Here is a 16,116-nt window from a genome sequence, read left to right on the forward strand (position 1 = left end):
TCACATGCTTGATTTTACAAGAATACCAGACAATAAAATATCAAGGGGGCATTCTACCATTTATTAATAAAAACCTAACAATGTCGCTGAGGTTATCAATATGCTATTAAATTTAAATGACCTATCTAATTAACAAAATGCACTGACAAGCTAACAAAAAAAAATTAAAACTAAAAATAATAATGTAAATACAATTATCTTGGCCCTTGAAAGCTTTAAATACAGTAGTCCTTATGAAATTGGGATCCATGACCCTTTAAGGATCTCACACAGTAGACTCTGTAAAAGTCTTAGAGCCTGATGAATAGGAAATACCAACACAGGCACAGATGTCCTCATGTACTTAGCCAATGAGGGTCATGCTGGTTTGAGCTCAGGAGACTTGGCAGAGCTTGAAAAATTCTCCCTTGAATTTTTATAGTACTTTTTAATTTTCAAAGTAAACATCCACGCACAAATCCTGTCAGGCAAAAATGCTGGGTGTTCTTACTGTTTTACAGAAGCTGAAATTGTGACAGAAAGCTGTAAATGACTACACAAATACGTACAGGAGAGCAGAGGCTTGATCCCATTTCTCCTATATATATTGTTTAAAGAGTCACAGATGACAAATAAAAACTCCTAAAGACCCATGGGAAATTTCTTACACAGTATTAAACATTCCCCTTCAGATGAGTATTAAGTTTTTCTGACTATTCTTTTCTCTCTCAATGTCTCATTTTCCCACCTGGAAAATTAAGTTAATAACACCGGTCTTCCACGCTACATAGATAATGGCACAATCAGTAATTTAATACAGAAACTACAATTACAAACTTCCACGTGTTGCTCAGAGGTTTAAATGAGATGAATGTATATGAAGCCCTTAGCATGGTGCTGCCACATCATCCATGCTCATCACTGATGGCAGAGAAGAGAGTTAAAAAAACAGTTAAGAATATGGATAGTGTACATTTTTTCAAAGCCGAGCTAGGTGATTCACAGCAACTCTTATAAAACACCTGGCTAATCTGTATTAAGTGTCACGTCTCTAGAACTAGAGACCGGATGTTAAGAGAAGCCTGCGAGGGAACTCAGACAACTGAGAATTAGGATAGTCCTCCCAGCAACACAACTATTTCTGCGATGTATCTCTAGACATTTCCTATGGGTCTCATTTCCTCATCTGGAAAAAAAAAGTGTGTGGGAGCAGATGAGCTCTCAAGAGCCTTTAAGCTCTAATCTAAAATCACTGTACCCAACACATAAAACAAGCTCGGAGAACTCAAGAGCCCCACCTTTCTAGCACAACCGACAACAGTACTGACACAGTATTTTCTCTTCACCACCACTAACATTATTTCTTACAAAAATACCAAATCCAGGTCCATTTTTCGTCTTGTACATGACAGTGAACACAAAAAATCAAATGACCAAATTTAGTGCACTATTCCCTATCCACGGTGATCGGTTAAGAGGAATGTAGAATTTTAGAAACAGAAACACACACACACACATGTTATGAAAATAATTCATATATAATTATAGGGAAAGTACTTTGACTCCACAATATCTAATCACTAGAGGTCAAAGACTGGCTCTGCTCAGCCTCAGAATTCAAGTCTTCTCTTTCTAAGTCTAGTTCTTTTCCACGATTTCTATCACTAAATAATGCAATCAAATTGAAAGGAATTTGAGTGTTTTTTTTAAGCCACAAAAATGCAATTTAAGTCATCTTAAAATTAAAGAAGCCCTAATCCCCAATAATTACAAAACAAAACAACAGAACATGAAAACAACAATAACAAAGTCTGTCCATAACAAACTGGTAGAGCTTTAATGTTCGACATGTGATGACCACAAGGTCACAAGTCACTGCATTGCCCCAATAGCATGAAATAATAAATCATGAACTAGATGCCATTTCACAACAGCTTTAAAAAGCTGGCTATCAAATATGTTTTCAGAATAGCCAGTTAAATACTATGGATAATTACGAAAACAACTAGAATAGAAGCTCTATTTATTATAAAAACGGACAAAAGGTAACATTTATTGCAACAAACTGTATGTTATAAACATGGCATACTCAAGTTGAATGCCAAAACGTTAATTATAAAAATAAAATTTCCTGGGGCACCTGGGTTGCTCAGTCCGGTAAGCATCTGACTCTTGATTTCGGCTCTGGTCATGATCTCACAGTTCATTAGTTTGAACCCCTAATAGCGAAGAGCCTGCTTGAGATTCTTCCTCTCCCTCTCTCTCTCTGCCCCCCCCCCCACCCTACTCTCTTGGTCTCTCTCAAAATAAATAAACTTAAAAAATAAAACTTCATGTAAGACAATAGTGCTAAATAAACAGCTGCAACTAATCATCATTAAACCTTTCTCTTACCATATATACATACACGTGTGTGTATATATTTGGTGCCTTATACCATGAACTTTTAAAAGAATTCTAAAATAAAGAGGTACTTTGCCTAAATTTACTGCCTTATTAAACACTATCAATCTTATAATATTTTGAAACTGGCTCAAAAAGTATTTGAAAGCACTAAAAATTAATATTTGAGTTACTCTGGAAAAGTATGTTTAAAACATGCAACTCTACCAAGATAACATATTAATATTTAAATTAGCCAAGAAGTAAAATTAGGGGATGACACACTTCCATTCTAAATAATTAGCTTTAAGGACTATATTTGCAATATAAATAGTTTAAATGACTATCTAGCAATTGCAAAACCCCATAATTTATTCTATCTATGTACTGTTGAATAAGAATTTAATTTCCTCAATATTCCAGCAGAAAAACACACAGCCCCTGAAAGTACATTACTAAAACAAAGGGTTGCATCCCTTATCAGATGACAGTGAATGTAAAAGTGTACTAGTAAATACAAAGTGGTTTCATCAACCTAAGATCATCATTATTTCAACTCTATTGTAGTAACTAGATTTTCATTGATTAAAGAGATTAAATAAAAACGGGACAAATATGGACTTGATCTTAGCTGGAATAATGTAAATGGAACTAAAATGTCTACTCCATATTTTTTTTTTTTTTTTTTTTTGGGTAATAAAGCACAGCAAAAGACAACAAAGTAACCCTTAAAGAGTTAGGGCTATATTGCTATACTTGGTTCCAGAGTTCTACCTCAAATAAAAGAAGCTAAATTGTAATTCTGATTAGTGCCCTCCCTTGTACATAAACACAACCCCAGATTTCTCTTTTTCAGTTCTCTGAATTTCATGACAATTGATACAAACTTCTGGTTTTCAAAATCGTTCCTGATACTTCTAAACTTAGCCTCCACATTCCACACTTCTTCTGAGCCTCCCTCTCCTGCCCTCCCCACCCCACCCCCAACCCCATTAATTCACAAACTCCATGGGAAATCCTGCATTCAAGGGACATTTGTGAGGACAGTTAGGAATAAAGTCAACAGCGTATATTTTCTAAAATATACACCTTAATGTGTGAAATGAAGGTAAAAATCACCATTAAAAGTCACATTCTAATCCAGTTCAGCATAGAAATGATCACACACAATTCAAAGGGAAAATGGACCTTTTCTTTCTTTAAATGAATAAACCAGAAGAAAAGAGCAGTTGGATCTCTGAAACTACAGAGACAAGGAAAGCAGGGGCTTTTAAACTCTTCTGTAAGATTCAATAATCAGGAATTTGTATTTTTTCATTTACAGTTTAGTTCAACAAAATACTTCTTGAAAACTCTTATGCAACACACTTCACCAATATATGTTTTACAGGACTCAGAAATATGGAAGCAAGTGGCCATTAATTTGCCAAATACCTGTAAATACTACGTTATACAATTACCAGGGTGCTAATTAAAATTAAAATTAGGTGTAATCTTTTAAAGTGAGAAAAAATATGTTTTAAGAAATATGCCCCAGACTTATGGTAAATCTAATGTAAATTAAGATTTCCTAACAACTAGGCTACTTCAATCACCTGCAGGCCAGAGTGGATTAAGACTTATATAACCAACCAATTAATACAGATGCTCTTTCACATTAGGTACTCATACTAAAATAAACCCTTTTGATCCAATCTCTCCACTAAAATCTCAAAAGGCCCCTACAGTAATCTCCACCCACATACGAATTTCATTTTTAATACAATTTGCACTTAACCTACATTTATGCAAGGTATGTTTTAGAGGAAGTTTTTCATAAAATGTATAAACATTCAATGATGTATATCAAGGTGTTTGACTCAAATATCTGCTACAGCCATAGACAAAACCAAAACAGCATCACAATACAAATTATGTCAGCAACTGTACAAATATAATGGAATGGCCGAAGAAACATCATAAGAAGTTATTTCAGTAAAACCTCACCACATGCTAATCACACATTTCTGTATCTGAGGCCTTCCACACTAAACTGACACACCTGAATACACAGTGTGTTTTATCTTTTTCTTTTACTAAGACAGCCATAACAAAGTACAGTGTTAAAAAAAAAAAAAAGAAAAAGATATTTATCATAAAGCTAAAAATAAATATGTAAACACCTAAAGCAAATCTCCTTTAACGTACAGGAATCAAATTCTATGAGTAAATATTATAAATATTAAACCCAAAAAAGACCATGAAATGCTCACCGCCAGAACTTTCATAAGGAGAAGAAAAAAAGAAGATAGGAAGTAAACCAAGTATCCATTAAAAAAGGAGTAAAGCATAACCAAAACAAAATCTCTTCCTTATGTCCCTTCTCTGAGAAAACATGCAGCACGGCGTTCATAGGAAAAAAAGAGAAAGGGGCAGAATTTGCTTCACTCAACCTGTGCACAGGTCTTCAATATCATTATGTAAATACAACTGGACGCAGATGCAATTAAAAGAGATGTTACAATCTACATAAATTTTCAGAGCTTTGTAAATTAGAGCCCTAAATTGTCCCTAAGCCTGAGTTTACAAATTAATCCTCCATCATTCTCTCTCTTCAATAATCTTAACCCTCAAAAAAACGGTCAACTTTTTAACACTCAAGTTTCAACATAATCCCAATAAAAACTCTAATTCCACCTATAACTATTCACTCCCCTGCCTCTCTTCAGAAGTTTCACCATTAATGTATAAGTGAAACAATGCTGAAAATCAAATTATGCAGAAATGTGTTTTCATCAGCATTACAAGTGTATGCTCAATTTGTCTAATTTCAATATGTAAGAAGCTATTTCAGTTAGTAACGCTAGTTTGTTTTACTTAAAGAGTATCTTTGAATGTCACTAGGTTTTCTCCTGTTCCACTATCATTGAAGGAACGTAATTCTTAAAAAGAAAATACTTGATTGACTACGCTCAGTCAGGATAGTCATAATTTTACAAACAAATGTGAACTGGATATTAAACTATGTTGACACATTAGGAGTGACCGCCCCTGGCAAAACAGAGTATAAAACATATTTTTTAAAGCATTTTGAGAAAAAGCAATTTTAAGTGACATCTTAAAAAGTCAATTTATGCTTTCTTTTTTTTTTTTTTTAAATTAAAAAGGAATGCAAGTCAAGTTATTAGTGGCATACAGCATTTTTATACCTAAAGTCAGAAAGTCAGGATTCACTACAGTTGTGATCTCAACCTGTTCATCACTTGGGTCACTGCTCACAGTTTGGCCAGAACCATGTAACATATAGAGGAGAGAAAGCAACCAATTTTAGTTATATCAGGGCTGTTGTTTGCAAACAATAGACTAATTCAGTGATGGTGAGAAAAGAAACATTGTTTGAATTTACTTGGAAGAAGCTTTGTTCTGGGTAATCACAGTTCCCCGTGTTAAGTTAATGCAGTAAGGTCTAAAGTTTTCAAATGTTAGCCAATTATCCTGTATATGACACCTTTTCATTAGGACACAAACTACTGGTTGTAATTACAAATCACACACCAGCATAAAAATAATCATTTCAATGGTTATTAAAGAATCTCAAAAGAACCACATCATCACTCCTTTGCTAATCGCCATAAGGTTGTCATGAGGCTCCAATTAAAAATAAGTGAAGGAACTTTACATGTCATAAATTCCTATTAAAAGGCATTAAAATGATATTTAATGATTTAAAGTCACCTATGTTCATCTAAGACTTATGCTCCAGACCCCAGAGTTTACAAGGCTTAATGAAAATTCACTATTAATGAAAAATCGGTAAGTCTTGTTCTATGTTTTTTTACAGTAAGAAAAATGAAAACGGTACTGTGGTAATTGCTAGAACAAAATGCATTAATAATCCCAAGAGTTTCCTAAGATATATTATGCTTCTTTGTACAATTACATTTTATAATTCAGTAATAGTTTCCTACAGATAACTTAGTCAAATCAATAGCACTCTTTAAGATAACCAAGCACCCCGAATCATTAATTACATTGCCAAAATTTTGATACTGAAAAATTTAAAACACAGCATGTCTTTTAACATTTAGACACAACTAACGCATTAAGAAATATCTCAAATTTCCTTACTGAAAACCTGTTAAGCCTTCCATTCAGAATGACAACAAAAAGTTGAAGTGGTATTCTAAAGGAAAGATTATTTACATAATAGATTAGTAGGCAGTTTACATGAAGGCATACAAGAACCAAGTGAGCCTCTTAAAGGAATAGAACCTAGCCTAAATCTAGGTCTGAATTTTTTCCCCAACAAGAAAACCTTCCTCCTTCAAGGGGATAGAAAAGAGACAAACACCATTGTTAAGATAGATCTTTAACAGAAAAAGTGTTTTAAAGAGAGTTTTAAGTAAAATCTTCAATGACTAATTAGGAACAAAGAAAACCACCAACATTAAAAAAAACAAAAAACAAAACAAAAAACCTTGAAAGGCTCATGTCCAAGTAAATCACTGTCTACTCTGCCTTTCAAACAAAACAAAACAAAACAAAACACACCACTGATTAATCAATCCCGTGTCTCTGCAATCACATTCTTATATTTCCTTCACACCTAAAATGTGACATATAATCTGAATTGGGGACAGGGATACAGGATAGAGACCTTAACCCCTATCAATAGATCCATCTCAGTTTAGAACGTTTTCCTGTTAATTTCATTTTAAGAGACCTTTTTGAGGTCAAAAGGAAATGTCAGTATACTTATAAATGTCTGAGGAAAAAGGGGAACAAATCAAATGACAGCTGAGAATTGAAGCCATCAGGTGTCTCTTTGAGAACTTGGAGGAACTCTCTGGAAAGGGAGGTTTTGTTTTGCACCATTTTGGCACCAATTCCTTTCTTAAAAAGGCTGAACAGCAGTCCCACCTCTAGGGCTATGGTCAGGTACACTGCTCACTGCTTTAGCAATCTCCAAACTCAAATTCCTCCACAGAAGCTTCAGTCTGGAGAAAAGGCTCATTGTTAAATCTTCTAATTTTAACCCTTACATCTCCTCAAGCTACTATTTTACAAGTGTGCAAACCCAGAGCACAACTTTTGATTGTGTGAAATATCAAGGGTACATTTTACTCTAACGTAACAGCGTACTTCAAAGCACACACAAATATTACATATGAAAGCCCTCTTAAGTTTATGTAATTTTTACTTAAGATACCTGTTAATGAGCAAAATTATTTAGAATTTTTTAAATAAAATCTTCCACTACCGGCCAGTGGGATACTGAATGCCATTACTTCAGAGAAAAGTTGAAATGCTTATATACAGATACGTCACTTAGGCATGATTGAAAGACCACCTACTTTCAAAGGACCACTTAAAATTTAGTCACACGAAAAAAGCACAGGAGTCGCTGGAAGACAAACACAAACTGTTAAACCCTGAAGTCTATCCATCCATCTTACGTCCATTCCGAAGAGACAGAAAACCATCTGGCTTACCTTGAATAGCCATTAGAAAACACCGATCGGCCAGGGAAGTTCAAAGTCCCCAAGGAAGCCAAGTTGTCATCTCCAGATGCTTGACACCTATTCCAATTTTCTGAACCAACAGGAATTGGTGGAATGACATTGAAAATAGGCTTCTGATCCTGTTGTTGCGAAAGGGATGCGGTATTCATGTCATAGTGGTACATCTGGCCCCCAGAGGTACTCACGCCATGAACAGAAATGGCAGACATTTTATTACCAATTATATTTGCCCCAGAAAAGCTTGCCTGACAATAAACTGGGCCCAGTTTCTCCTGCTTAATTACCCCAGGGGTGCAGAGTTCAATGAAATCTTCTTTTTCTGTTTTCACTTGGGGCAGGGACACACTGTTGGGGCTTGATAAGATCAGATCTCCATTATCCTTAATTTTAGGTTTAGTGTCCGGTAAAACGAGAGGCTTACAGTCCTCGTTCGAGTTCCCTTCCAAAAGGAATGGATCATCCTCTCCTGCCAAAGGAGAAAGCAAACAGTTTTCATCTATCAAGAGGTCTGATCTCCAAGGACTCTCACTTGTCTCTTTATCTGGGGACCCAGAAGAAAATTCCAAATCCTGGAGTTTTTTCCTCCAAATGTCAAAGGTGCTTTGGTCTGTGGTATACAACTTCACATTGCCCCCGTTGGTGCCAGTCTGGCCCTTCAAATTTTGCTGTTCTGAAGAGACATCAGAGAGTGTTTTTGGAAACTCCTCTGTGGGGGCAGCAGCAACAGCAACGGTCACTGAGCTCTTGGGGTTCTCGGGAACACTGGTCGACCTATTGAGGTTTGCGATGCTTTCTTCCAGAAGCTGAAAGTCTGTTTCCCCAGAGGAAAGGCTGATTTGGCCCTGCTGTGGGAATCCCAGCTCATTTCCCATTACTTTTGTTTCTGTCTCTCCCATATACAGTCCCATTGACAGCGAAACTGCCTTGGACAGATCTGGCTGCTGTGCATTGCTTCCTGAGCCTTTTGGAAAATCCACCAAAAGTCTTTGCTGCTTGGAGTCTGACTGAGAAACAGCAGCCAGTGATGGTGAAGATGCAGAAACCTTCACAGAGGCTCCTCCCCTTAGGGTTTTATAGAAGTCCATCACATTTCCCCTCTCCCGACCAAGCACGCTGCTAGAGATTTCTTCTTTACTGGAGGGGCTTAATGATTCCTTGGAGTCCATCAGAGAATATCATCAGCTACCAGGGGGAAAAAAGAAAAAAAAAAAAAAGAAAGGTGGGGGAGACATAATAAGCTATAAAGTCACATTATCTCAGTGATCTGATTAGTAAGAGCCAGTTAAATGAACCTTTTAGTTAACTCCGACTCTTAACTCCTTGTTTAAAGTAGCTTCTGTCTTCCAGAATAAAAAATCCACATCCCCTGCCCCCATTCAGTGTGGCACATTTAAAAGCACAATGCAATTCAATTGCACAGCGGAGGGCAAAATTGTATCAAACTAAGCTTGGCTATTCATCCTGCCACTCACAGAACTGTAACTTTGTTAATCACAGACATTATAACTCATTACATCTGATTATCCTAAAGGTTCAAACTGATGTCAAAGTATTTAATTTAAAAAGAGTATGATCATTAAAATTCCTACTTCCTTTCAATCAGTCAAGGCTGTTTGCTTTTCTGAGAACCCATACACATAAAATTTGGTAATTACTATGTTAGAATTCTCTCTCAAATCGCTCCCCAACTGGCCTCCTACCTGCTAGTCACACATCCAAACCTTTCAGTACAATCTAGGATGAACCACGCACATTTAAAAAAAAAAACAAAAAACAAAAAACAAACAAAAAAAACAATGATGATCTGCTCATCTTCCAATACCATAAAAAGGACACGTATATTTAACCCATATTTCTTACTAAATGTGTCTGTTTCAAAGTGCCTGCCTTCTTCAAATTTTGGACACAGGAAATGAAATATGTTCTATACAGGCCAACTAAAATTTGGATTTTAAAAAGCAAAAGAAAGTGCAGCAGCTTCTCGCTACAAGTTTAGCTTACCTAAAAACAAATATAACTCTCTCAACCCTTACAAAACAATAGACTCCTAATGAAGCTTTTTTTCAAAATTGCTTAAGACCTTCAGTAGGAAACACTATTTTATCCCTAAATTAAGTTTTTCCCTTTCCATATAAAGAGGTACTGAAACAGAAAAAGCAACTGTGAAATCACGTTCATATAAACGCAAATAAAATAATACCCAATGAAATGCTCAGAATAATTTTCTCGTGTTCTAAACCTTCACCAATCCCAATTCGGAAGCTGTTCTCGAGAGTCTTGGGTTGCTAGTATATTGTTTCTCATCACGATGTTATTAACAGGCAGCCCAAGACTTTGATAAGTAGATCTGGGACATTACAGTCAGATCCTATGCAATGGAAGGAAACTTCTGCTGTGCGGAGAGACCTTAAGCATAAACTTCAATGGCCCTCACGGGAAGTGCAGTGTGATGAAGGTGGAGACGGGGCTGGGGACCTGCCCCTACACATCTTGAGGGTAAACTGCTCATCTCCCCGCCCCTCCGCCGTGTTTCTCGGATAAGGATCTGTAAACACAAGGTATCAAATGGAGCCTAATGAATTTCCACGCGGCTTTGACAGCTGCCTTCCAACTCGAAACCAAAACAATACTTCAAAAAAACCCGAAACAATCCCTCAAACCACTTTATCCCCCAGTTTAAATTGCAAGTAACTGTCACATTCACCGGCCTTAATGAACCGTGGCAAGGGGTCTTAAGTGGTATTACAAGGAGGCAGTTACCAAGCCTGCAGCCCCAAACGTCAAACTTAGCGCTTGACCACGGAAGGATTCCGGCTAGGGAAGGTCTTTTTCTAAAAGGGGCCACTTAGAAGCGTCAGGCGCGCAATGATGCCAAGCACTGAAGAACAAACCCTCTCCTGGGGGAGAAAAAAAGTGCAAGGGTAAAAGAAATGTGTCCAGACCTGTTGAGTTCTTTCTCCGACACGCCCACTTCTACCAGATAACGCCAGCCCTGGCCGAAGTCTCCAAGTTGCAGGCTGTCAGCCCCCTGCGTGTGTACACTCACACACACACACGCTCTCTCTCTCTCTGCGCGCGCGCGCACACGCGCGCGCGCGCGCACACACACACACACACACACACACACACCCATCCCTGCGCGCCCTCCAGAAAGGAGACGCACTGGAGCCTCGACAGAAACCCTGATCGCGCTCGGGCGCACTAGGGTGGAGTGGAAGTATTTGGTCGAGGAGCATTCAGACCCGGCTCGGTGTTCACCGTAAAAAAAGAAAAAAGAAGAAGAAAAGAAAAAAAAAGGGAAAATTACGGGTGTTTGGGCGGCCCCCTGGGAGGGCACGGAGGGGGGACTTGGGGCGCCGGGAGTGGAGAAGCCAGAATTCCGCGCCCGGAAAGCGGATCACTGCAAGCCGGGGCAGCTCGGAGAGGCTCCGTTCGGACCGAGCTCAGGTTCCTCCCCCTTCAGCCCGACCCGGGCACCGCGGCCGAGGGAGAGGAAGAGGCCAGCGCTGTCACCCGCGCGCTGCCCTTTCGTCACCGTCACCCGGCCCTCGCCAGCCCCCACCCCCACTCCCCGAGGCTAATAAAAGTTTGCAGGCTCCCGCCGCGGCCCCCGAGCCGGCCTCGCTTCCCCGGCCAGCACCTCGGGGGAGCGAGCCCCGGCTCTTCCCCACCTCTTACCTCTGGAAGAGGCGCTGCTCACCCGCCACCGTCCGCAGCTCCCACCGCAGCCGAGATAAACAACTTAGCGTGTGAAAGCAGGAGGAGCAGGAGGGAGAGATTTTTTTTTTTCTAAAAAAAGGAAGTAAACAGCCGCCCCCTTCTCCATGGGGGGGGAGGGGAGAGCCCCTATTTGAGAAAGTCTCCCATTTCCCGGCTGACAAGCCAGCCCCCCGCCCCGTGCCAGTCCCCGCGAGCCGGGCTCCCAGGCGCGCGTCCTCAGTCCCGGCGCCCCGCCGCTTCGGTCGCTCCGGCTGTGGCGTCTCCTTCCACCCACTAGAATCCGTCCCCGACGGGCGGGCAGTGACTCGGGCTCCAGTCACAGACTCGAGCTCGCAAAATGGAGGAGGAGGCGGAGGAGGAGGGGAGGGAGCGCGGACACGCGAAAGGGCCGCCCGGCCGCGGCGAGCGAGCGGGACCGATCGGGGGGCGGGCGGAGGCGGCGCCACGGCGCGCACACACCCCCACACACACGCGCTCCCACTCCACCCCCGGCCGCTCCCCGCTCGAGGGGCCGCGCGGCGGCGGGGAACGGTGCAACCTGTTGGCGAAGCTCGGCAACTGCAGGGGCGGCCGCAGCCCCCGCCCCCACGCCCTCCGCGCTGGCCCCCGCCACCCCGGCCCCGACGGCGCCTGAACGCCCCCGACCCCCGGCATTGCCCCGACCCTAGCGGCCGGCCGCCGCCCCCCCCTCCCCGAGCGTGCGGGACTTCTCGCGCCCCCACCCCCCGAGAAAAGGGAGAGGCGGCGGCAGCGGCCAACCTGGTCTCTCTGGGGCGCGCTTGGGAGGGAAGCCGAGTTTCTCTAGTTTCTCTTCTCGCTGCCTCCTTCCCGCCCCCGCCCAGCTCCGCGACTCCCGACCCACTCCGGAGCTGGCCCAGTCCCTCGGCGGCAAGCGCCGTCAGCGCCCCTGCGGGTGACAGCGGGCTGTCTGGGGCGGGGGGGCCGGGGCGCGGCCCGCAGCAGGGCCGCGGGAGTGGTCCGCGCCGCCGCCTCGGAGCCGAGTTGCGCGAAGTGTGTCACTTAGCACGGGGCTTACGAGGGTTGCAAGGAAACGGTGCCGCAGCGTCTCGGCCGCGCTCGGGGCCGGACAGCCAGACACGCCCTCTGGGGAGGCTTAAGGAAGGGAGGGCAGAAGAGGGGGTCGGTGCGTACATACTCTCGACTCGGAGGTAGTCGCGTGCCGGCAGGTCCCCCACCGCTGCATCGTCTGGGCGGCCCCGTCTGCAGCCGCCGCCGCCGTCGCGCTCTCCCACCGGGAGAGAAGTTGCAAAGCAGAACCCACCCTCCCCCGCGCTCCGACCGGCCCCCACCCTCTTCCCCGAGTCTGCGAGGCGGCGGCGGCGGCGGCAAAAGGAGGCGCCGCCTGCCAAGTTCAACCCCCACCCCTCCCTCCCTGCTAGCGCGCTCACACTTGAAGGAAGTTGCACGCCAAATGCAAAACCTCCGGCGTGCTGAATTTCTTTGCACTTTTTATTATTATTTTTAAGGAAAGCAGGGGGTGGCAGGCCTAAAAGCAAGTTGCAAGCGAAACAGTAAGTTGCTTGCAAAGTACGCCCTCCCTCCCCCGCAAACTCCTGACCTCTCCTTCTACCCCCTCCAGGACCAGTGTCCAAGTTTCCCGTGAAGGCCCCTCACCCCAATATTGACATTTGCTGCACTCCACTCAGTGCGTCGCCCACCCTTTCGTGTGCACGGGACCCCTACCCCTCCAAACAAAACAAAACACACGCAGCTTTAAAATGTCAGCATTTAACTCCCTCCAGCTGTTCCCGTTACGCGCCTCCCCCTCAGTCCGAGGGAAACACGTGGCCTGTCCCCAAGGAGAGGGGCGTGGGGCTAGGGGAGTCCGCGCGGGAGACGCCCGCCCCAGCCCCCTGCCCCAGCTCGCCGCGTCCGAAGGGCTTGGGCTTTGCCCGGACCGAACTTCCTACCTTGTGCGACACATATTATGATTTTTGTGACTCGGGGAAAGGTTGTGCTGTGTTGCTTTAGGGTTTGGGGCGGTAACTTTTGCGCCCCCACAGGTGACAGCGCTTGCCAGCTCCTGACGGGGGCGGAGGCTGCCGCAGCTCCACCTAATCCCTGCCCCGGCGCTCGGCAGCAGCCGCTCACTCCTCAGGCAGCGCTCAGACGCTATCCGTGGCCACCTCTGCTCTGACTTCTTGAAGAGGATTGGGGAAACGCGGGCCGGAAGCCGCTCCCCGCCATCTTGGTAAAGGACGGTGACGCCTGCCCGGCCTCGCGTCCACCATCTTGGCAAAGGTTCTAGATCGCGGGCTCCGGAAGAAGCCCTTTCTGCGTTCCGAAGGGTAGAAACTGCCCCATGTGTTGTCCGTCGTGAAAGGAGAGAACTAAACATTTTAGTTACTCGCTTGTTCGGAGACGACCTACTCGGGCCGCCTCCAGACCATTCTCAGGCCGCCATCTTGGAAAAGAAAGAGCTGCCCTCTGCCTCAGAAAAGGGGACCAAAACCTTTGCCAACACAGAGAGCCCTGAGCAACCCAGTTGTTAACAGAACCCTCTTATGTATCTAGAAGAGATGACTCCTCTTTTCTTTTCCCTTGGCGCAAGTCAGCTGGAGGGAGGCCCTTGCCTTGGGTGCTCAAAGGGGACACAGAATTTACTTCAAGAACGCTACTTTGCCTACTTGGCGAGTTTTTCCACCTTAGAAGCCCCAGTTACTAAAATCAAGGTTCTTGCATGGATTGGGTCCCCAAATCAACAGTTTCATGGGGAAAAAAAAATCCAATACCCAAATTTAATATCGTATGCGTATTTTAAAAGTGGGTTCAACAACTCATACCAATATGATTATCCTAATACATCTACTTAAAAGTTATGCTAGGAATTGTATATATGAATACCTTATAAAAATATAATAATTTGCATATATATGTAAAGAGACAGTAACATACCTAATAGAAAACTTCTCCCCACTGCATAAACCTATCTCAATTGAATCTCTGCTCTAAGATAACAATCCACTTCATCTCTTACCTCTTTAAATTCGGGTTAGGTATTATGTTTTTAAATAATACTTGACCGTACAGGAGTCCCCTTTAAGTTTCTCCCCACTCATTTTGTCTGCAGGTCCAGCAAATCATCTTGAAATGGAAAAGGACATTGTTTTAGGTTAAAAATTGTTACTGAAAACCCTTTCAATTGGGCAGAAGGGTGAAATTTTCAGTGGTTTAAATATGTCTGTTAATTTTGTAATTTCATGGAAAAAATTCCACATCCTTTAGCCTTTCACATTCATCTGAAAGCATGCATAAACTGTAGATTAACCTAGTGTCTGTCATGGTTAGAATTGTTAAGCTTTGTGGCTAATGTTTATTGACCATTCTGTGCATCTTTTTTTTTTTTTTAATCATTCCCATTGAAATAATCCAAACCTGACTTCCAGATTACTCTTCCAGAGCATAATTACATCATGCCATGTTCCTGCTCAAGTATCTACAATAATTCCCTTCCGTTGTATAGAGATCCCAACTCCCATTTTGAAATTTAAGACCATTAGCTTTCACCTGCCCATTTCTTGAAGGCAAAGCCTTGTGTCTTCGTTTGTGTATAAAATGTTCCCACATTGCATCAGTACAGCGCAGCAGTTACAAGCAGACTGGCTGGCTGACCTCCACCACTATGAGGAATATAACCTTAGGCAAGCTAATTCTTCGTGCCCCAGTTTCCATCATCGGTAAAATGGGGATGATAATAATACTAACCCAAGTTACTAGAAAGATCAAATGAGTTTCAAGTATGTGAAGTGCTTAGACAAATTCCTGGGACATATTAAGTGTTTAATCAGCAGCAGTCATTAATATATATATATATATGTGTATATATATATATATATATATATATACACACACACATATATATATATTACTATTTTCTCCAGTTTCCAAATTGGAGCAAGAAATTAAAAGTACTTACAAATATATGTGAGTGTAGATTTCTAAATTTGTATGATTTAGCCCCCCTGACCTCACCCCAATCTGTTAAAATTGGCTTGCATACACCTGATTTGACAGTGATTGTTTATATAGCATCTTTCCATTTAGATTTTCTAGAACAACTACTTTTTTAATCCTAGTTCATCATTTAATGAATTATTTAAATTAACTAATTATAATAACAAGCACAAATGGAATAAATATGTTTTGGGGGAAAAAAACAGAAGGAGCCGGTGTAAACGTATAGGTTAACTGGAGGGAGCAGAAGTGTGGGGAGTACAAGAAGTAACCTTGGCTCCAGTGTTCAGCATTCCCTAGGCATCAGTCAGTATGTTCTCCAGGGAGAATGGAGGACTTGAATTAGTTGAGATGAATGCATTGAGTAGTGTCAATTAAGAGGAATCCATCCTGTTGAAGAAAGGGCATGGCATATACAACATCCATTCCCACCTCTATCATTGTTTATCACATATATTTCCTTTTACATAAGGATACCTCCTACAGCCCATGAGTCTTTGTCATGGCTCTATTTTCCACCTATTCTGTCTCTTCTCCCCCACCCAACACACACACGCAC

General features: G+C 42.4%; 1 protein-coding gene across 8 annotated transcripts in view; it reads right to left on the bottom strand.

Moving 5' to 3' along the window:
- The window catches only part of NR3C1 (nuclear receptor subfamily 3 group C member 1), a 162,681-nt gene that overhangs the window by 104,493 nt on the left and 42,072 nt on the right, over positions 1 to 16,116 (bottom strand). The window contains exons 1-2 of one of the 8 annotated variants that reach the window (XM_019832312.2): positions 13,514 to 13,668; positions 7,833 to 9,044 (exon numbers count right to left, since the gene is read on the bottom strand). In XM_019832312.2, the coding sequence (XP_019687871.2) occupies positions 7,833 to 9,028 (1,196 nt within the window). In that variant the 5' untranslated portion in view covers positions 9,029 to 9,044; positions 13,514 to 13,668. 8 annotated transcript variants of the gene reach the window in all.

The sequence above is a fragment of the Felis catus genome, chromosome A1 (genome assembly GCF_018350175.1).
Source record: "Felis catus isolate Fca126 chromosome A1, F.catus_Fca126_mat1.0, whole genome shotgun sequence".
NCBI lineage: Eukaryota > Metazoa > Chordata > Mammalia > Carnivora > Felidae > Felis > Felis catus.